Below are 23,249 nucleotides of genomic sequence, written 5' to 3' on the forward strand. Positions count from 1 at the left end.
GGCTTTAAATGATGGGATTTTATTTTTTAACCTTATGTTATCTGGAAATAATAACAGATTTTGTAAATCTTAAATAAAGTGTTTTATATACTATGTCCTCACCAAATATCTGAAATTCCTACCCTAGGAATTACTTACTAGTGGATTTTCTACCCCAAATGTTTCACTACTTCTATCACAATCCTGGCAGTTTAATGTGCTGAAGAAACAACCAGCAAATGATATTTTCTTCCCAGTTACAGTAAGGAATGTATTTTATGTACGAATTTGGGGAAGAAATTATGGAGCATTTTTGTAGAGCAGTTGAGTTCATTTCAGCCCTGGTGATGTGCTGAATGGCCTTTTGTTTACTTGCTGCTTTCACTTGGGGAGGATAGAGGGGTCTGGGGAGAAAAGGCAGAAGAGGAAAGGAGGTTGGGAAGATGAAAACAGGAGGAGAGAGAGGATGGCTGGGGAAGCAGACGTGTTTGCAGGGGCTCAGCTGGCAGTGCCTGTGTGGTGGCAGCAGTGTGAGCTGAAGGAAGGTGCTGCTGCTGAGGGGAGAGTGCAGAGAAAAGCCCTCCCTGGGGTTACCCCGGAGAGGGAAGGGGAGAACGAGCTGCTGCCCTGTCACAGACACATTTTATGGAAAATCCTTTCCTTAGGATTTTTCCTCCTGAGAAGCCTCAGGAACAAAATGTAAACAATGATTATCTGCTGCTGTGGAATGCAACAGGTGCATCTGGGATTGGTCTCATGTGGTTGTTTCTGATTAATGGCCAATCACAGTCAGCTGGCTTGGGCTCTCTGTCTGAGACACAAACCTCTGTTATCATTCCATTCCTTTTCTATTCTTAGCCAGCCTTCTGATGAAATCCTTTCTTCTATTCTTTTAGTATAATTTTAATATAATATATATCATAAAATAATAAATCAGCCTTCTGAACCATGGAGTCAGATCCTGTCTCCTCCCTCATCCTGGGAGCCCTGTGAACACGGTCACACTGCCCTCAACAGCTGCTGGTGGATTTCCAGCAGGGAAGGCTGGCGGGTTCCCTGCTGGCTGCTGCCATCTCTTATCATTTAGGATTCTTTCAAATGACAAAAGAATAGCTTTGATAGGAGTTATTTTCGACAATTAAGCAGCTTTCAGAGAAGAACAAAGGCATGGATAGGAACTAAGCCGTGTTTGGGGGAGAGGAGCAGTACAGAGTCCTGCCCTCCCTGTGCCTGTCCCTGCCCTGCCATGGAATGGCTTTCAGGCTGCCTTAAACACACTGTGCATTCTGAGCAACTCTCTCCTTTGGACACTGGCATTCAGGAATGGGTTTTTCATGTGTATTTAGCCTCTTTAAAGGTAATGAATAGTGTTAATTATTGAAATGTGGGCCTTTGCTTCGTGTGAATTGCATTAGATCTTTATCAGCAAGCTGAAAGTGGATTCAGCCTCAGAGATATGAAGTCATGTTACTCAGACAGTAGAATTAATTGTTGTCCATCATATAGTCAAGTTAACACTATGTGAATATTGCTTACCATTAAGTGGCAAGTTTATGTATGTAATAACAATGAATACAATTCTTAATTAAATTATGTGTTATCTTACCCTAAAGTATTAGCTGTAAACTTCAGGCAGAAAGTCTCACCTGCCCTGCCAACAGCAGTGGGTTTTCCATACTGGAACAGGAATTGGATGCAGATAAGCCATGTGATTATATGACATAGAAAGCTTGGATTAGTGAGATATTGCCTAAAGCTGAGGTGGGAACAGGAATAGAGTACAAAAGGAGAAATGGCAGAATAGGGTGCAAGAACACAACTGATGCTTCTGTGCCACTGATATACGATTTGTTTTTGTGGGACATGACACTGCAGTCATTCAGGTAAAAGTACTCAACAGCCATTTCTCTTCCAATTTTGTTTCTTCTATGCAGCATTGCACTTTATGTTGCATATGATGATATAGTTTAAAAAATAGTGGATTAGTATGCAGGGAAGGATTAAATGGTAATAAACTCTCATAAAGAGGAACAAATCAACACAAACCCTTAAAATATCTGTGCTCATGTTACCAAAAGTTATTAAGAATTGAAACTGAAGTCCTGCAAAGCACTCCAGGGCAGTATGTAGGTAGTGAGCACTTATAAATCAGGTCATGGTATCAATCTCTGCTTCTGACCAGTATGGTTAAGGTTATAATCCCTGTAATCCCCATTCTCTTAGATTTTGTTGTGCTAATGGGACATGAATGTTTATTGATACCTTTATTTATAATTAATAATATTGCTGCTGGGAAATTAGTGAATTTATCTAATGCTGTACTGGTTTTGTTCCTTGGGAGGGTGCAGTGTTGAAGCTGGGATTTTCAGTTTAGTGTAGTAGTGAAGGCAGCAGAGTAAATTCTGTGTTGTGCACAGACAGCTGTCTGCCTGTTGATTATCTGTCAAATCCTTTTGGGGACTGAGTTGAGGTGATGGGAAAGTTTGATCATTAAAAATTCTGTGTGAGTGCAGTTTGAAAAGCAGATAATATCCATGCTGGTTGGGACTTCTCAAACACAACCCCTATTCAGTAACTCATTGATTTCTTTTAATAGCTTTCCTTCACAAATACTTCAGTGACATTTGTGAAATGTAAACTTGACAGTTTCACTTGGGTTTGATTATTACTCCCAAATATTTGTTCCCCACTGACTTTTTGATGCTGGTCAGGCAATGGCTCTGAGCCACCTCCTGAACTGGACTTTGCTGGTGTGGGCATTTCATGTCCCCTCCCCTTAAATAATTATGATTTCTCTTAGGCCTCCAAATAAGATCAGATGCTCAGAGCTTGGTGTATTCTTAGAGGCTGAGTTTTGTCTGCTCATGAATCTTTGTCCCACTGAACAGTGCAGTGCAAACCTGAAGTACTTTCAATCCTATCACCCTTTTTTTGACATGCCAAGAAGTTTGAGCTTGGAACTAGAGTGGCATTTTTAACTGCAGGGATTAGCAGTGGCTAAAAGCAGAATTGGGGTAGCACATTCCCAAAATGTATGTTAGTAATAAAACCTCAGTGCTTTCTTCCTCATCATCACCATGCCTTTCAACTTCCATTCATCCCAAAATTTTAGCCTTTTGTCTTCCATCTCACCATTTATGAGGTATTTAGTGCACAGTCCATCTTGTGCTATACATACACACAGGAAAAGTCTCAGTTCTTGACTGGAATTCTGAACTGGAGCTGCAGTACCCATTCTTGAAAGTAAAAATGAGTAAAAATGTCCCTGACCTCAGCTCTGCATTTGTAAAGTCAAGGCCAGTGCAGCTTGGGGGGAAGCTTGAGTATCATTAGGTGGTTCAATATTTAGCTCACTCCCTCTGTATTGCTGAGTAAAACTTTCTGTGTGAAATCTTTGTGGAAGTCCCTCCTGTGGTGGGATTCACTAGGAACAAATTTTAAAAAGTTCTATTTCCAGGCCAAAGGAATTGATTTGCCAGAGGAAGCTTTGGCCTTAACATAGGTACCCTTACTCTTGGATTCCAGCTATTTGAGCTAAGCAATATGGAGGTGCTTCTTTGTAGTTTAGGAGTGAAATTTATCCAGATTTTTAAAATAATTCACAGAAGAGCTGCTTTTTGCTCTAAATATGTTCAACTCTTCTATTTCTACAAAATATCCAGGGGAAAAAGCCAAGTGCACTGAGGATGAAGACATTTTATTCGTGGAAGAAGCAGTCCAGTGTTTCCTCTACACAGATAGCTTAAAAAACCATTGATTTCATCTGGTACTTGTGAACTTCTTAAAAATTCTCTATATTTTAAACTTTAATTACATGTCAAACAAACCTGGCTTCAAAACCCCTAACCAACCCCATCTTTATACACTATTAAAAAATACAAAAATATACTCTTCTACGAAAGAGTACATTTTCATATTGTCTACCTTTTTTTTTTTTCTAATTTGGAGTTCAGTTTTCATTTGTATAGAAATTAGCATTTGTATAGAAATCAGCAAAATATGTCTTAAAATTTGCTTGAAGTGTCTGCATACATAACTCCAAGAAATAAGAAGTTCATTTTTGACTGGCTTCCTGCAACCTGAGGTGCATAGTAATATTTTCCTTTAAATTTTCAGGTTGTCTTCAATGTTTTTCCATTCCTTTACAAAACTGTGTTTCTGTTACTAACAGACTGTGTGATCATAAAGGATGGGCAGTTCCTGAACAGAATTCCCACTGGCATAAATGGAGAACTCCACTTAAATTCACACACATATGGCCCAAGATTTCTTTTGATTATGCAATAAATGTGATGGACAATTCCACAGGAGTATATTTCAGAACTGATAGGAACTGATACCAAGAATTGTTTAAAAAAGCAACAACTTTATTTCACAGCTACCTGCTAGAAGCATGGCTAGTATATAACTTGACAATATTTATGATTTTCTTCTAAATAATGTAGTCTGATTTCATTAACCAGCTGTCACAGCAAAGTTCTGAGAAAACTTCTGGCATTGTTGCACATTTTCACAATTATTTGAACATGTGAAAGACACAGTCTTGTATGCAACTCTGAAGCATTTATTTAAGTTCGGTGAGATGAAGGGAAATACATTACTGAACAGTCAGGTGGTTTTTTTTCCTTTAATGTGCAGTTAAAATATACTATAAAAACTGATGTGAGCATTTTTCTTCCCAGTGAGAATGACTTTGGAAAAAAAATCAAGTTTAATCAAGAAGAAATATTAACTTAGAATGTTAAGGCTCAAAGTGAACATTTTTGTATTGAAAATAAAGAGGCAATTTTCAATGAATCACTTCTCCAGTATTAACAGTAGAAATATTTCATTAGGTTTTGTAAAGACATTTTTCAGAAACTAGTGCTTTTAAACCTGGTAGCATGAAGAACCCAGTTCTTAAATGAATCTGCATTCCAGATTTATTGGTTGAAGTGCCTACAATTGCTGTAAACAATTGGGACTGGCAGTTGTTCACACATTGAGATGCAAACTGCAGGCTTTCCTTTTTGCAGTGTGTGCTCTCATCTCCTCATGTTAGCAGATGTGAGGGTTCCTAAAACCCCCTAATTTTATGAATTCCCACATGAGGCATTCAGAAGGGTTGCTCCACCTTCCATGTGGAACTCAGTCCAGTGGTTTCAGGGCAGGAGATCCAATGATACCAGTGCAGCCCCATCTGTAACGCTGCTGCAGGCTGGCTTTGCATCAGTCTGGACCAAAAGTTTAAAGCAGGAAGAAAACTTTCTGAATTCTAGAATTGCAACACCAAAGATGTCATTTCTGCTGTAGTGTGCAATAAACTGTGCCTCTGATTGGTTGTACACCAAACCAGGACTGGCAGGAAATGGGAAACCAAACAAACCTACAAGATTGTGAATCAGTGAGCACTTGAGAGGTTCCAAACACGAGCATTTCTGTATCACACACAGCATTGTGCTCCACACTGGGGTGGTTTCATGGGTTTTGGAAGTTAAGAACTAACAGTGACTTCAGGGAAGGTGTAACATGTCTTTTCCACCACTTAACAACACAAACATAATTTTGGTGTCATTTTCTTGCAAGTTCTTCTTGTGATGAGCACATGAATAGCACTTGTCCAGCAGCACTGCCATCCATTCCCACAGCTGCCTTTGCAGGCTCTCTGCATGGGCCCAGCACTCACAGGGGGGAAATGTCCTGTGGCATTTATTTAGGGAAGAAAATGTAACACCTCCAGGCCATTTGGGACCAGAGTATGAGTTGGTTTTCATCTGAGCTACTGAAAGAAATTGAAACTGCTGGCTTCTGAATTTTGAAGGAAAATGTGAAGGGTTTTGATCTTTTTGCTCGGAAATACTGTTCAGGAGAGAATATTATAGTTCAGCTAACACATTTTTGGTGATCTACCTTCAGTAGCATGACCCTGAGATTTCTAGGGCTCCTTCTTGAATGACTAAGGATTAATCCTTCTTACACACATCTTTGGGAAAAGTATTCAGCTTCAGCTGAACACTTACTTCAGCTTTTCAGCTTCTTGTCCTCCCACTTCCAAAGAACTGAATGGACATTTTAAGAAACATTTCACCACATAATGGTCAGCATGTCAGCTCAGCTTATAATGCTGACAGTTTGGGGACACTCCTCTGGTATTGCAGAGAAGGTGAAGAGAGATGGTTTACATGTTTGCACTGTGCACTTTGTCTTTCAATTTGCACTGAGTTTTTGGGTGTGATGTCTGAGAGAAGCACGGCTCTGTCAGTAATACTGATGAATATGGTTCCAGCACTGGTAACCTGGTATTTCCAGTGGGGAGTACCAGATTCCAGATTCTTCTACACTGTGTGAAGAGCTCTTGGAGCTGGCCTTGCCTAATGGGTTAGAGCCCAGCAAAAAGGAAAAGTTTGTGCTTGCTTGAATTCTGAGTTTCTACTCAGCTGACAGGTAACCTAATCCAGGTGGGATATCTAGACAGGCAGTGGGAAATAAAATAATTTAGGAAGTGCAGAGTGATTTAGGTCTGAAAAAAGCTCAGGGGGTTATCTGGTCCAACCCCTCACTGTCAGCCAGGAAAGAGCCACAGGGAACCTCCAAGCAGGCAATCTCTTGGCTAAGCTTGTGCTGATGGCCAATATACAACCTGGAGTATTTGAGTTCAAAACCTGCTCTCTGCTTTGTGAAATGATGGCAGGACCAGGGCTGTAGGTTTGATCTTTGTGTCTTACACTTTGATCTTTGTGTCTTAATTTCCTACCTTTCCATTTCCCAACAGCACTGAATTAAGCAAGCAAAATCCAATAACTTTTCTTGGATTATTTTTCCAAGAGTAGTAATTAATGTAGGAAACTTGAAATTTTGGGAGTAGTTTTGGAATCCTTAAGCCATTCTAAGAACCAAAAGAAGGAAACAGGAGCAGTAGATTCTCTGTCCTAGAAGATCAGACCCACAGAATGTCTTAGGTTCTGCATCTCATTACTGAAGTCACTTAACTCAATGCATCTCTTTCAATAGCCATGAGTTTTATTTTGTTTGCCAGGGAAGAGGTACAATGTGGGCAACATCTGCTTTCCCTTGGAAACCCCTGTACCTTGTTTTAACCCTTAGGATAATTCTGGGTTTTAGCTTTCTGGTCTGTCCAGGCTTGAGTTGCCTGAGATTCCTAACAAAAGCATGAGAGTTATAATGATGGTTTTGTTTTATGGTGTTCACTCAGGTGGGAAGTAAAACAACACAAGAAATTCACTTCCTCTAAATCCTGAGGGAATCAACAGTTAGGAACAGCAGAAGCTCTATTTGTGGGAAGCTCAGTGAAAGACATTCTCTTTCTCAGTCTCTGGCTATATCCAATATTCTTTTGCTCTTAACATAACTCTTCATTGTTTTCTTTGCATATGGACTTTTTTTTTAAGTTAAAATTTTAGATTTGAAGAATCCCCAAAAATAGTCTAAAATGAAAGCATCTGTTAATTTTTTTTCCATCTCTGTGACTTTGATCATGACTCTGTGGCATTCTGCAGCCATGTTGAAAGCAGTAAGTAAGAAGTGCTTGAAACCAATGTCTACAGAGAGGGTTAGCAGTAATTTAAAGATGCAGGAAAACATCTTAAACATTCACAGATTTTAACAGCTGGGGGTATTGATGTAATTGTATAGATGCCAAATATATTTAAATCAATCATTAAGTGTTGTCACTTAATACCTTCTGTAGATTTTTCAATCATTTGCCTTATTTATTACTACTGTTGGGTGTTTTTTAGCTTTTTGCATATAACTGTTGCTTAACTTCTTAACTTTTGTATATTAACAGAATTTTCTGTCTTCCTATTACCACACTTGTGATCATTTCTTACGTGGTAGTAAAAATTTACCAGGTCACAATTCCTTTCCATTTAGCTATAAAATGAGTTAGATGGTAGATACACATTAAAAATTAGGAAAAAGAAACTGATATTTGAAAGCCATGAAGTGACAAGTTTGGTATCATCCATGTTGAAGTCAGAGGATCACTAACATGGTAAAGAAAAAAGTTTGAAGCACATCTTTTAAATAATTTCAGCTTTGGGCTCAAGAGAACATGCTTCAGACCAGAGGAATTTCCATTTCCTATGTGCCTTCTGCACATGCCCTGTACCTTATTTTATGAACCCTTACACCAAGAATACACAGTTCATAGAGTACACACACACACAGATATAAATATTCAGGGTATACAGCTGTACCTACATGAAATGCTATATTTACCTAGTCTGGAGTTCAAAAATTCTAGAGTAGGCTGGCATAATAATCATATATAAAAATGAGTTACATCTTTTCCACTTAACTTGTGCTCTGTGATTATTTGGCATGTTTTTTTAAGTTACATTCAAAGTCTTGTTGTTTACCCTCATTCAGGATTGGTGTTACTGTAATGTCAGTGTTTTCACTGGCAGTATTCCAGTTAATCCTTACCATGGCAGCTACAGTGCAGTAGCTTGAATTCAAGAAGTAAAAGTGGTATTGGCTTTTAGGTGCTGAAAACTATGTTTACTATGTAATTCTTAGCAAACTACACAGTACTGAATTTATTGCACAACACTCCATACCACAATTATCCTGCATTAAAATCATAGGCAAAAGTCTTGTACCATATGTTACTCGCAGCACTTGCAGCAGCAGAACACTTAATTACAAACAAGTTGCTTGTAAACCTTGAGCACGGTGAGTTGTACCTCTTTTTGTTTTTATTATTTAGTTTTTCACAGTTCTGAGTGCCTCCGCAGGCGCACCTGGAAGGAGTGTTTGTTTTTCAGAGTTCTTCACTCTCCACCAGCGTGTGGCTGGGGGCTGAGAACAGCACGGGGCTCTCGGGAGCAGGGAAGGCACAGAAGGAGTCGAGTCCTTGGCTGCTGACGGTGGGGTAGCGGCTGCCCCCGGGCCGCAGCTTCAGAGCCTGCGGGATCTGCCGGTGCCACTGAGCTGCAGCGACACAAACACAGACACAGCGGGCTCTAGAGACCCTGGCTTGGCTCTCAGAGAGGCAATGGACAGCCATCCACACACCAGAGAAACACTGGACATCCATCCACACACCAGAGAAACACTGGACATCCATCCACACACCAGAGAAACAATGGACATCCATCCACACACCGGAGAAACACTGGACATCCATCCACACACCGGAGAAACACTGGACATCCATCCACACACCAGAGAAACACTGGACATCCATCCACACATGGGAGAAACACTGGACATCCATCCACACACCAGAGAAACAATGGACATCCATCCACACACCGGAGAAACAATGGACATCCATCCACACACCAGAGAAACAATGGACATCCATCCACACACCGGAGAAACAATGGACATCCATCCACACACGGGAGAAACAATGGACAGCCATCCACACACCGGAGAAACAATGGACATCCATCCACACACCAGAGAAACAATGGACATCCATCCACACACCGGAGAAACACTGGACAGCCATCCACACACCGGAGAAACAATGGACATCCATCCACACACCAGAGAAACACTGGACAGTGTTGCAGTGTGTTTTAAACTTTCAGGTCCCTTCCCCAGGTGTGCCAATACCGGTCTCCCTTCCCCCCTCGCCCCCTTGCTGAGTGAGTTCTGTCAATCAGGCTTAACATTCCAGCAAGGCGTCGTGCGGTTGGTCAGGTTCAAAGGATGCCCCTCAGGCCTGGGGGTCATTGGCCTGTCTGGGTGTCCCTCGTCCCTTGAGACCCTTTCACCTGGTTGGTGGCTCACCTGTCCCCTCCCCTCCCCCTGAGCTTAAAAGGTGAAGCACGCCATGCGGTCGGGATTCTGTTGGAGCTCTTCCCAAGATTCAGACCTCTGTAACCATGGAATAAACCACTGCATATAACCATATAACCCTCCAGCAGAATCCTCTCCTTTTTTCTCTTCACCATCGCTTGAAGCCTTCTTCCTGAGGTAAACGGAGTTCCTAACAAGCCTGGACTTGTTTAGTGCCCAGCTGCAACCACCAGCAAGCTAAAGGTGTCTCTGGGGTGATACACCACAGCTGCCGCCTTTGGCCCAGCAGCGAGGGTCAGACTGGCCCAGGCACAATCTACCTGGTAATATTGGGATTCCCTTTCCAATAGGACAGCCATCCACACACCAGAGAAACACTGGACATCCATCCACACACAGGAGAAACACTGGACATCCATCCACACACCGGAGAAACACTGGACATCCATCCACACACGGGAGAAACACTGGACATCCATCCACACACCAGAGAAACACTGGACATCCATCCACACACCGGAGAAACACTGGACAGCCATCCACACACCCATGTCACAAGTGCACATTATATGGCTCTACACATTATTCACTATCTGTATTTTCTAGTATTGATTAGTAGTGCTGCATTAACATTTTAATATAACATATTATTATACATATAAATATATAAAAGTATTAAATAAATATATATTTAATAGACATAGAATATATGCATTTAATAAAGGTAGTTTTCTAGCTAAAAGGGAACTTTTGTAGTTAAAATAGGAACTATGTGAGTGGGGTATTTTTTTAAAGAAAGGAACGAGGTACTCGCACCAGATAGCTGCCACAGGATGCCTGAATGTTTCAGAGAAAGAGAATTTATTGCTCATTATCAGAAGATGCTGACTTCTTCCTGCCTGGCTAAGGATGGAAGGCGCCTTAGGATTCAGAGGAAGAAGCTGACAGTGCCCAGACAGAATCCTGGGTTTGAATGGAATTTATGCACCATGTATGAGGTGTATGAATATGCAACAGGCTGTTGTTTTTAGGGGTTAATCCTCTGTTAACGTGGGGCCTTTTTTGGGCTTATTTTGCCCAGAAAAAGTTACCCGGACGTCCACAACTCTTTGTTTTTATTGCCTCACATTGTCCTAATCAAAATTGTCCAAATTATTGTTACTCTAATTCTATTACTGTTTTCATAACAATTTTATTACTATTCAACTTTTAAAAATTTAAAAACAAATGATTGGTGTTTTTCACATCTGGGAAGTTGCTCACAACATCCCTGACGAGAGCACAGCATTGAGCTCTCTGGGTTAGGGTCTGTTCTTTCAAATGTTATCATTGGCATTGTTTTTATGTTCAGCAATTTTCTCTTGAAGTCTACAGATAAGATTTCATCCCTGTTCAATTCAATGGCAGTGTTTGCATGGATTTCACAAAGTCCAGAATTTAATGATTGAATCTTTGGAGTCTTCTCCAGAGCCCTTGCAATCAGAACTAGAAACATACATAGCATGAACAGAGATGAACAAAGTGGCCAGGGCTCTGATTCTGTTCTGCTTCATCCTCTGGATGGCTTTTCTTCAAGGAAGTGACTGCAATTTTTATTGCCATGTAGTAGTTACAACTACTAACATGTTTTCTAGAATTTTTTTTTTTAATACTGAAAGAAATGTTTTCCAAAGACACATATTCAGTAATTTAAAAGTACCATTCTACATGCTCCCATATGAACAAATACTGCTAAATTTTTAAAAAATATTATATTACATAATACCTAGTAGTTCTTATCCCTAAAACACTTCAAATAAGTGGAAATTATATTATGTTTTCCAGTGTTTATCCATATGGGTCTGCCCCCAAATTAGAGAGACATATCTGTCAGCAGTTAAAATGAAGGGTATGAAAATGGAAGTCAGGTTCAGGCTCCAATGCTCAGAGATAACTTAGTGTGGGAGACAACAGTCTACATGTTAAGCATTGATAGGACATATCTTTCCAAGCTGAATTTTAACCCTATCTATCTGGAAATATTTTAAAAAGAAGCTCCTTTTTTCTTGCAGTGCTAATTTTGTTTCTACTTGAACTCATTATTTACTCATTATTATTCTTCTTTGCATGCAGAATTGCAAATATCAGACCACACCTTCCATCTCTCGACTCCACCCATTCAAAGTAGGACAAAGAAAAATTACTTCCATCACTCACTTTGGGGTGTGAGTTGCTTATCTTAGGAAATGTGGTTGGAATTGGGAAGCATTTCTTGATTTTTGTATTTTTCGTGTTTGTGCCTTGAAGCCTTAATTTGAAAACTTATGTCTTTCAGCATTTAGATACCTAAGGAAATTTTAAATTTTGTTTCACCTTTCTTAAATCAGCCTCCCCTCTCTTGAGCCTTCCATAGTGCCCATCCCACCACAAGGTGGCAGGAGGCTGACAGAAATGCGCCGGTGACTCGCGATGATAATTAGGTGGGGTTTAAAAACCAAGCTGGAAATATGAGTTTGAAAACACGGGCTCTTTGGTTTTTTTGGGGTTTTTTAAAGGTCTGTTCTAATCCAACCTACCATAGATGTCCAGGCGGGCCGTGCAGGAGACGATGCCAGCTTCGTTCTTTGCAGACAAGGTGTACCAGCCAGCGTCTGCTTTCTTGGCAGGCTGGATCAGGAGGCACACATACCCTGTTGTGTCTTGGTGCATGCTGGAAAACAAGTGTTTGGGAATTAGTATTTCTCACGAGCACGTCAGCTTTCAGATTTTAAAATATGTATATTGAATATGAAAGAGGTACGTTGTCATCTCTGCTCCCAAAGAGGCAGCGGTCTACAGTCAATAGATTTGCTTTCAGTATGGCCTCAAACAATGATCAGGAAATCTCAGACCTGTTCTGGCTCCTCTCAGCTGTGCACAGCCATGGTGTGACTGTGGCAGCTGAGTTGTTTCTCTGTATATGTTAATATCAGCATTATTTATTGAATACTCATGAGCTAAACCTGTGCAAAGCTGCTGCACAATCATACTGTATTTTTCCTAGGTCAGAAGCTGGAACAAGAACATAAAATACCAAGAACTCTTGTACAAAGTTCTGATATTTTTCACTACAGCAGCCAGAGCCGGTCACAAACTTTCTTGGGGCACCCTTTCCATGAGAAAATGACCAAGTGGGAAAATCAGAAAGATTTGTTTGGCTGACACTCTGAAAGAAACCTGCTTCATTGTTCACTTCCTTTGCTCTCCAGTGATCTAAGGCTTTGTGGCTGCAATTTCCAGGAAAAACTTTCCAGCAGGATGTAACAGAACTGAGACTCCTCTGCTCTCTAGGCTGAGCCTGGTCCTTTTTATCAAGCCAAGTGTTTCTCTCATTATAAAGGAAGAGGAGTGAGATGAGCACTTCAGAACACTTGAAATTCCAGGATGTTCTGAAATTTGAGATTTTGTTTCTGTATGAACTGGAATGAAACCACGGGCTTGCAGGACAAGAGGACACTTTGTGCTCTAATAAAAAAGGGAACATTTCACCCTTTGTTCCCTGCATCCACAATTTGCCTTGTGCTGGGGTGCAGGAGCTGCTGTGTGTCCCTGTTGTGCTACAGAAGCCTCTCTTGGCTTCGGGCAGGAATCAGTGAGGTGGGAGAGGGACAGGAGGGGTGATGCTGCCCTGGGTCTGTGCACAGCCAGTGGAGCCCTTGGGGTTTCTGCTTTTGGGATAGCAGGGCTGTCACAGCCTTTATCCTTGCTCCTGTGGGCTGGGAAGGTTTCCCTTAGCCATTGCTCTGCTCAGCTGAAGCAAAATTTGTTTTCTAACCTTTTGTGAAACAACTGGAACTGTGGCACTTTAGGAGAGTTGTTGATTTTCCAGTGACTACAATGTGTGTGTGTGTGTAGGACCACAATCCCTGTGAAAGGGGAACATCTTTATGGTGTAATCCATGAATTTGCTAATGGCAGACTCAATTCCCTCCTCCAGATTATAAAGATATTAATATTAAACAGGACTGGGCCCAAACCATAGAGCCTGTAGGCTGCAGAAGGTCAGGGTTAGGTGGGGATTTTGGAGAGTCTCTGGGTGGTGACCATAAAAGAGTTTTCTAAGAATGCTTTCCTTGTGCTTGATGTCCATCCCTGAGCAGCTTGCTGCACTCACAGCCTGTGTGGGAAGGGATGGGGACTTCTTGAAGCTGATCTCAGAGATCCAGTGACTGCAGCAAGTTGTTACTTGGAACCAAGTGAAATAAAATTCTAAAATCAGATAGATGCTGAAGTAGAAATATTAAAAAAAGAAAGCACTTCACTTATCATTAATTACAGCCAGGCACATTGGCACAAGCAGTTGGTCCAGGCACAGGAAATTCAGGCATGGTGTCACAGTACCTCATCCTCTCTCTGTTGGATGGGATGGTCTCATTGTCCTTCTTCCAGTAGAATACGGGAGGTGGCATTCCCACAACTCTGCACTCCAATCTGACAGGGTAACCTTCTGGAACTCCACAGTTCTGAAGCTTCTCCAGAAACATGGGGGCTCTCTTGACTTCCTTTGCTGCAAAGAGAATTATTCAACGACAGGTATTTCATTCTTTGTTTCTCTTTGAACAGTATCGGAGAGCACGATTAAAAGTTATTCTTGTGATAGCAAAATAGGTTGTGAATTTGTAGTGGGATGTTGGAAGGGAAGTGAAATGCCATGATACAGCTTTTATAAAGTAAATAATAGGCAGAACTGATGTTCATAAAAAATATATGCACGTCTAATGAGTCTAAACATACTACCATTGCAGAAAATGAATGCCAGATCTATAAATTTCAATATTTATTAAAGAGCAATATTCAGATTAATTTTTTTCTATTTAAAAACATTTTTAAACCAATAAAATTTGGGCTGAAAACTGGAATACCTCAACATATATATTATGAATTCAAACCCTAAGCATTTTCTGGGGAGAAAGTGAGGATGGGTGATAATGAGGCAGAACTCTTATGGCACTCTCTTAGTTACAGGTACAGGTAACAGCACCAGGTGCATTTCTGTGACCGTGTTCACAGGGGTTCTTGGATGAGGGAAGAGACCAGGATCTGACTCCATGTTTCAGAAGGCTGATTTATTATTTTATGGTATATATTACATTAAAACTATACTAAAAGAATAGAAGAAAGGTTTCATCAGAAGGCTGGCTAAGAATAGAAAAAGAAAGAATGATAACAAAGGTTTGTGGCTCAGCTCTCTGTCCAAGCCAGTTGGGCTGTGATTGGCCATTAATTACAAACATCCAACATGGGCCAATCACAGATGCACCTGTTGCATTCCACAGCAGCAGATAATAATTGTTCACATTTTGTTCCTGAGGCCTCTCAGCTTCTCAGGAGGAAAAACCCTAAGGAAAGGATTTTCCATAAAAGATGTCTGTGACACATTTCCTTCATCAGCTGGGGAGGGAAATATATAGGTAAAAATTACATGTCTGTGTCTACAGCTGTGAGATTTTCCTATTCCTAGTGCATTAACTATTTATTAACTATCAACTATAATTGTCTGCAGGGAACTATGTAAGGTGAGTTTGAAGAAATGCGTGCAGATAACGCCATTACGGAGGTGAGTTTCCCAGCGCTCCTTACCTACAACGGTGAGCTCCAGGCTGAATGAATTCTGTCCTGTCCTGTTGGTGGCCAGGCAGGTGTAGGTGCCAGCATCACTCAGGGCCAGGGGGTCGATGAGCAGGGAGTGCACCCCTGTCTCTCGGACCAGCATCTTGTGCCTGCTGTCGGGGAGCACGGCTTTGCCGTTCAGCAGCCACGTCAGCTCCGGCGTGGGCAGCCCGCTCACCTGGGACACAGGGAACACCTCCAGGCTGGGTGCCACTGGCACACAGCTGGGGAAATCACAGCCAGCCCTTCCTGCAAATGCCACCTCAGTCGTGCCAAAATCTACACCAGAAATTCATTTTTTAAAATTATTTCTCAGGTTTTGTTTGCCTGCCGACTGCTTCCGAAAGGGAGAAACCCAGAAAACAAACAAGTAAAGAGATTTAAAAATACTTTAAGTATCTACACTATTCTTAGTAAAAAAGGAAGAAACTTAGAAATATGAAATGACAATATGAGATTCACAAAAAGACTGTCTATATTCTGCTAAAATTATTTCTGTTTTTGTTTGTCTGCTGACTGCGTCCGAAAGGGAGAAACACAGAAAACAAACAACTAAAAAGATTAAAAAAAAAAAATCTACATTTTTCTTAGTCAAAAAGGAAGAAACCTAGTTTGAAATATGAAGTTAGAATATGAGATTCACAAAAGACTGTCTATACTCTGCTAAAATTATTTCTGTTTTTGTTTCTCTGCTGACTGCGTCCGAAAGGGAGAAACCCAGAAAACAAACGAGTAAAAAGATTTAAAAATACTTTAAATATCTACATTTTTCTTAATCAAAAAGGAAGAAACTTAGAAATATGAGATTAGAATATGAGATTCACTAAAGACTCTTTATATTCTGCTAAAATTATTTCTCAGTTTTTGTCTACTTCCGAAAGGGAGAAACCCAGAAAACAAACGAGTAAAAAGATTTAAAAATACTTTAAGTATCTACACTATTCTTAGTAAAAAAGGAAGAAACTTAGAAATATGAAATGACAATATGAGATTCACAAGAAGACTCTCTATATTCTGCTAAAATTATTTCTCAGTTTTTGTTTTTCTGCTTCCAAAAGGGAGAAACCCAGAACACAAACAACTAAAAAGATTTAAAAAAAAAAATCTACATTTTTCTTAGTCAAAAAGAAAGAAACCTAGTTTGAAATACGAAGTTAGAATATGAGATTCACAAAAAGACTGTCTATATTCTGCTAAAATTATTTCTGTTTTTGTTTCTCTGCTGACTGCGTCCGAAAGGGAGAAACCCAGAAAGCAAACGAGTAAAAAGATTTAAAAATACTTTAAATATCTACACTATTCTTAGTCAAAAAGGAAGAAACTTAGTTAGAAATACGAATTTAGAATATGAGATTCACTAAAGACTCTTTATATTCTGCTAAAATTATTTCTCAGTTTTTGTTTTTCTGCTTCCAACCCAGAACACAAACAAGTAAAAAGATTTAAAAATACATTAAATATCTACATTTTTCTTAGTCAAAAAGGAAGAAACTTAGAAATATGAAATGACAATATGAGATTCACAAAAAGACTCTCTAAATTCTGCTAAAATTATTTCTGTTTTTGTTTGTCTGCTGACTTCGTCCGAAAGGGAGAAACCCAGAAAACAAGCAAGTAAAAAGATTTAAAAATACATTAAATATCTACATTTTTCTTAGTAAAAAAGGAAGAAACTTAGTTAGAAATATGAAATTAGAATATGAGATTCACAAAAGACTCTTAATAATCTGCTATTTTCCTTTTTTTGTTGCTGAATAGAAATCAAATTCCTTGATGTAAAATACTACAGAGTTTAAAGAGATTGTAAAAGTTCTATACAAATTACTTTGTATTTTGTCAAATTTGATGAAGAATGATATAATACTTCATAGCTGTTGAACTTGCATGCTTTAGAGCACTACAAATTAGGTATTTTTTTAAAGATTAGACTGTTTTGTAGTATTAAAAACCTTTTCAGTAGGGAGCAGTACTTACTCATGTCTAGAATACTGCTTTCCAAACAACACTTTACAAAGCAGAGACAGAGGGAAGTGGAATTTTCTGAGTGGGGACTGCTCTCTCCCAGCTCTGTGCAATGCCAGACATGCTTGAAGGCCTCACAAGCTCTGCCAGGCCAGCAGAGCTAGGAATAACCAAATTCTCTGGCATGCTCCTTGTAAACTTTACATCATAAATTAAGTATAATGAGTCTTGCTCATCCTCAGGGCATTAACTTGTGCCTCAGAGCCTCTCCCCTCCTTGGTCAGTGTCAGCACTGCCACCTTTGCTGCCCTGCAGGGACATTGAGGGTTGGGGCAGATGATTCTCCTAAAGGTGTTCAATATCCACTCTAACCTCTGACAACTCTTTCATGCCAAATTGGGATGTTTCTGCCTCTGTGCATGCTGGGGAAGCATAAAATGAACTAGACTGCATCCCCTCTTTTCAGGGAGTATTAACCTTCAGTAATTCATTCCAGTACAATGGGAACATTTGTTTGAACACCAAGCAATCCTCTTTCTTTGCTGCATCCTCTCTTTCTCATGGTTTTGTGCTATTCTGCGTTATGTTCAAGAGTTTGGTCATGGAGCAGAACTTCTGGAGTTCATACTGGTAAAGGACACTGTGAGCACATCTAGTAATTTGGACAAGCTTTCTGTTTCTGGGTTGTGTTTTCTGTGTTCTTCATCCCATGGAATATTTGTTCAAAAGAAATCCCTGGAATCAACTCAGAGACAACGGCATAAAGAAATAGCATTGAAAATGAAGCATCAAAACTTTGAATGGAGTTCATGCATGCATTCAAGAACATGAGAACACATAGCACTGCATGGACAGAGGTAGGGAAAGTGAGAGTGAGCAGAAGGAGCAGTCAATACCTTACAGTCCAGCCTGCAGAGCCGCCCCTCGTGTGCCACCATGTCCCCTGGAGCCTGCAGGAAGTAGGGCCTGAAGAAGCGTTCCTGCACGGCCTCTTTGTCTCCCTCCGGCACCCGGGGCCGTGTTCTGCAAAGCAAAAACCACATGGCTGTGCTTGGAAGGCAAGTTTGTCCTCCCAATGCTTAAAAAAAAGGAGGAAATTGAGGAAAAGGATGGAGAGATAGCTTGAGTTACATAAAAGGGCAGGAAGAAATGGACTGATTGTAATTTAATTCTTGCATATTTTCATTTAGAAAGATTATCCAGTTAACTGTATCATGTAGTAGCCTTAGATTCCCAAGGCGGCCTTTACTTATTTTTGCTTTTTTTGGCTGAATTTCATTTTGCTTATCCATCCCTTGCCTTTAGCTCCACTACAACAAGTAAATGAAATCATATTTAAACTTCCCTGTATTTGAGGATGCCCTTCAAAAACATAGAAGTGACCTGTTGGGAGGGAACTGATGCTGTTATTTCCACTTTATGACTGAGAACTGAAGTTCAATGAATGCAGTGGCTATTTTGGATGCCTTCAGTAAAAAGCATAAAGAAGTTCTGCAGGACTTTTTTCTTTCACCTGTGAGGCTGAGTTGTGGATATTCGTCCCCGAAAAGGGACACTCTGAACCATCAGGTGTCCTGAACAACTGATCCTCCCCTGCAATTCACAATGGAAACACAATTAATAGTTGGTTAATGGCTTATTTCATTTTAAAGCATAAATATTGAACCTTACAGTGCATTAGGATTATTTTTATAAAGCAGCTGAGCTATAGTGAGAACACCACTTCCCCAAAGCAAATGCTGTTGGCCTGCAGTTGAGGCAGGGCTTTCCCAAACTCTTCCAGGCTGTGCCAATGCATTTGGCAGTGGTGCCTGTCCCTGCTTATTTTATTTATTCATGCCACAGGTACTGTCTGCTGGTACCTTTGTACTGGCCTGCTTTAAAATGCAGCCATATGGAAACTGAACAGAAAAGTAATTTCAAAAAAACTGGAAAAAGCTCCCTGATGAATGTACTTCTAAATAAACAGCTAAACTAGCATATGGGGTCAAGGAGAATGGTGTAAGGGAATGAGACTATTTGCAGATCCATATCTTTGCATCCTGGATAAAGAATATTGTTTAGTAACAGTTCCAAATCTAATGTAACTGTTTGTTTGTTCCTGCTGTGTTCTTTCTGCCTGAAACATCATGTCAGTCTTGTCAGCACATCTCAAAAGGTACCTACCAGCAACAGAGAGTGGGAAGGGGATAGGGCAGGAATTACTAACATGGGAAAATGTCCTTAGTGCTTTTAACCATCTGTGTAACAGGGGAGTAGTTTCATCAGTCATCTGTACATGGTTTCCTCTCCTGTGCTCTGAAACACCTGATTTGTGATACAGTCACCACCTGATGTCAAAACATGTGGCCTAATTTGTGTTCTTATTAATATATATTAGAAAAAGATGAAACAAGGGTTTTTGTAAAAGAAAATAAAACACCTTACTTGTGGGTTTGCAGCCATAATTGTGTAGTTGCCATCATCATCATTAGTAGCAGCTTCAATATGTAAAGAACACGTTCCATCCTCTTCTCTGTTCATTTTGAAATGTGTGTTTTTCTTTGAAATCTGCTTGCCATCCTTGAACCAGTAGACCTGTAGAGATCAGACACACCCCCGTAACTTAACAGGGACTAGAAAAATAACAGGAGTTGAGGGACAGCTAATACAATTTTAGAATTGTATCCTTGAACCAGTAGACCTGTAGAGATCAGACACACCCTCGTAACTTAACAGGGACTAGAAAAATAACAGGAGTTGAGGGACAGCTAATACAATTTTAGACTATTATGAACTTTGCAGGTCAGTTGTAATGTGAAACAATGATTCCAGGTAGAGCTCAGGAAGCTGCATGTCACAGCTGGGCCTGCCAGGTTCTCTTTCCTTGGCTCTCAGCACGTTACTGCTTAGATCAGGTCTCATCTCTCTGGAAGTTCTGGGGGTGGAGCAGTTCTGCCTCTCCTGCAGTCAGGGGGTTGCACTCAAGGCCTGCTGCATGCTCAGGAGCAGATACTGTGCTTTTGGGAAGGTGGGGAAATGATTCATTTGGGATCTCTCTCCACAGAACCATGTGCCTAGGAGGGATGAACAGAAACTGCTGGGGAGTTGGGTTTTGCTCCTTAGCAGTCCCAGAGAGAGTGATGTACCTTGGGAACAGGAATTCCAACTATTTTGCAGGTGAAGGTGATAGGGAATCCTTCCATGACCCGGAAGTGCTTGAGTCTCTTATCAAAGATGGGAGCAATGTATTTGCCCGTGGGGATCTCCTCGTGCTGGATTTCATCGTCCGACTCGTCCACCGGCGTCCGCTCCAGGCGGAACTCGATCTCGTTCATCAGCCTCTGCTCGAAGCTGGAGATCCTGTACTCCTGCAGGGACAGGGACAGGGACAGGGACAGGGACAGGGACAGGGACAGGGACAGGGACAGCTCTGAGCACACTGCCAGGGCCTGGCACTGCAAATGCAGCTGCGGAGACTCCAGGGCCTGACAGGAGCTCACACACTCTGCAAACTTTGAGAGAAAAATGCTGACTTAGAAATGCCATGGAACAGCAGAGATATGGGGGGTGTTTGCAGGGGTGCCAGGAAGAGGGAAGAGATGAGAACCTTGATTCCAGGTTTCAGCAGGCTGATTTAGTATTTTATGATATATATATTATATTAAAACTATATTACATTAAAACTATACTACATTATTAAAACTATTATATTAAAACTATACTAAAAGAATAGAAGAAAGGATTTCATCAGAAGGCCTGCAAAGAATATAAAAGAATGATAACAAAAGCTTGTGACTCTCAGAGAGTCCGAGCCAGCTGACTGTGATTGGCCATTAATTAGAAACAACCACATAAGCCAATCCCAGATGCACCTGTTGCATTCCACAGCAGCAGATAACCATTGTTTACATTTTGTTCCTGAGGCCTCAGCTTCTCAGGAGGAAAAATCCTAAGGAAAAAATTTTTCATAAAATGTGTCTGACAGAGATATTGTTGAGAGACAAGTGGAGCTAGAAACAAGTTTCAAAAGATGGGCTTTCAAATAAAACTAGGTACTTTGGAGCAATAGAACTGTGAAAGATGCACTGTAGTAGGACCTACAAGTGATAATTTTAGGTTATTGCCTTTAAGGCATTTACAGCATGGCGTGGCAAAAGCTGATAGGCTGAGAAAACTTATAATGTAATTAGGAAATAATTGGCTTCTGATAGTGATGGTGTGAATTATAACATCTCTATTGTCTCGCCCTTCTCACAAAACTGAAAATAGAAATAGAAGTTTTTAAAACCCCTCTCAGTTGCCCCATCTCTAGGTCAAGAAAAAAGTATTGCACACTGGGGTATTTGCAGCTCTTTTAGACCAATTCTACAAGTGAAAATAAAAAAGACTAAATAAAGCTAGAACGTCATGAAACTGAATTTGTTTTGCAGGCACAGATACTGCAGCGTGAGTCTGCACACTGTAATGACACTGAGTTTTTTCACAGGCAGCAAAAGAAATCACACATGTAATTCCTCTTAAGTGCCTGTCAAAAAAAATTATACTCCTGCACACTGTTGATCAAAAGAAATCATTAAAACATACCAAATTTTTGAGAATTTTGCATTCAAGTATTAGTCACCTGCTAATTATAGAGATGAATGCTGTATATTTTAGTTCATAATTAAATAAGGAAAACTATACCAACTAAAAGAGAAAATTAAGAAGAAAGGGAAATATTTTCAGAGTAATTAACATCAGATTAAACTTGGACAGATTTCTAGCTGGTGTAACTGAGAATGCAAAATTCTTAAAAGATTAAACAGATTAAGCACTAAACCCAGCATATTCCTACATAAACGAACATTTCCAGATAGTTTGATGTGATTATGAACTTTCTCCTGATGCCCTGAATTCAATCAGAAATGTCTTATCACTTGGCTGTTTTGCATGAGGAAATCTCCTGTCTAGACCAGGAGGCATTTGACCAAATTTCTCTTGCTGTGACTTGTGAAGCCTCAGAATAAGAGCTTCAGTCTGTGCCTCCAAAGCAGTGTTTGCCCTGGGCATGGGGAGCCCTGCAGCTGCACTGCCTTTCTGGGGGAAATCTCCTATTACCTGTAGAAGACAAATCAGTTTGCTCAGACCTGGATTTGTGCAGGTTTTAAGCCCAGAGTTTTCCTGCTTCTACTGAAAATGTAGTAAATTTAATTTACTATTTAGTAAATTTCTATTTACTGTTGAAAGCAGTAAATGAAGGTGTAGCCAATCCTTAGGTATATTCAATTTGCTGAAAAAACAAGGTTCAGAAAATGCGTCTTGTCTGAAATCCTATAGGAAGTTAATTAAAGAACCAGCAGTTATCCCAAAACACTCCCTGATCATTTGGCCATTCCATCTCACTGCTGATTGTGCTCTTGACCAACAGTTTCCAGAGAAAAGGGAGAAAAGATGGAGGCAGCAAAACATTTTAGCTGACAAACTCTTCTGCTTTTTTCAGGAGACCAAGGAGGCAGAAGTGGCCAAAAGTTTAGATATTGCAGTGGGGTTTTGAGGAGTTTGTAAGACTTGGGGGTGATAGAGTTTCATCTCCACAGCCTGATGGAGTTTCATCTCCTCAGCTTTCCTGCCCTCATGCAGCAGCTCTCAGCGAATTGCTGCACAGATCAGATTCTCATCTCGTTAAAGCCAGGGTAGAACTGGAGTTTCTCTGATTCCTCACCAACCAAATGGATCATTTTCCCACGTAGGAGGCAAGAACTGGTTCTAGTGTTCCAAGGGAAAGTTGAGCCATTGGTGTTTCACCCTTGACACTGAGAACAGCCCTGTTCTTTTTAGGAAGGCAGAATCATGGAAGAATCAGGGAGTGGCTGCTGTAGCAGAGGGAAGAAATGGGCTAGAAAGGCACTGCCATTGCACTTTGAAGGCATCACGTTAATGTGCAGAACAAAATGCTGCAGAACAGA

General features: G+C 40.5%; 1 protein-coding gene across 1 annotated transcript in view; it reads right to left on the reverse strand.

The window, feature by feature from the left end:
- Window positions 1-8,743: 8,743 nt before the first annotated feature.
- MYPN (myopalladin) overlaps window positions 8,744-23,249 on the reverse strand; it is a 44,304-nt gene continuing 29,798 nt past the window's right edge. Inside the window, exons 12-19 of the mRNA XM_064716738.1 lie at window positions 20,451-20,672; window positions 19,750-19,899; window positions 18,836-18,915; window positions 18,219-18,345; window positions 15,331-15,538; window positions 14,092-14,257; window positions 12,288-12,421; window positions 8,744-8,913 (exon numbers count right to left, since the gene is read on the reverse strand). Coding sequence (XP_064572808.1) covers window positions 8,744-8,913; window positions 12,288-12,421; window positions 14,092-14,257; window positions 15,331-15,538; window positions 18,219-18,345; window positions 18,836-18,915; window positions 19,750-19,899; window positions 20,451-20,672 — 1,257 coding nt within the window. The remainder of the gene's footprint in view (window positions 8,914-12,287; window positions 12,422-14,091; window positions 14,258-15,330; window positions 15,539-18,218; window positions 18,346-18,835; window positions 18,916-19,749; window positions 19,900-20,450; window positions 20,673-23,249) is intronic.

The sequence above is a fragment of the Zonotrichia leucophrys genome, chromosome 6 (assembly GCF_028769735.1).
Source record: "Zonotrichia leucophrys gambelii isolate GWCS_2022_RI chromosome 6, RI_Zleu_2.0, whole genome shotgun sequence".
Lineage (NCBI taxonomy): Eukaryota > Metazoa > Chordata > Aves > Passeriformes > Passerellidae > Zonotrichia > Zonotrichia leucophrys.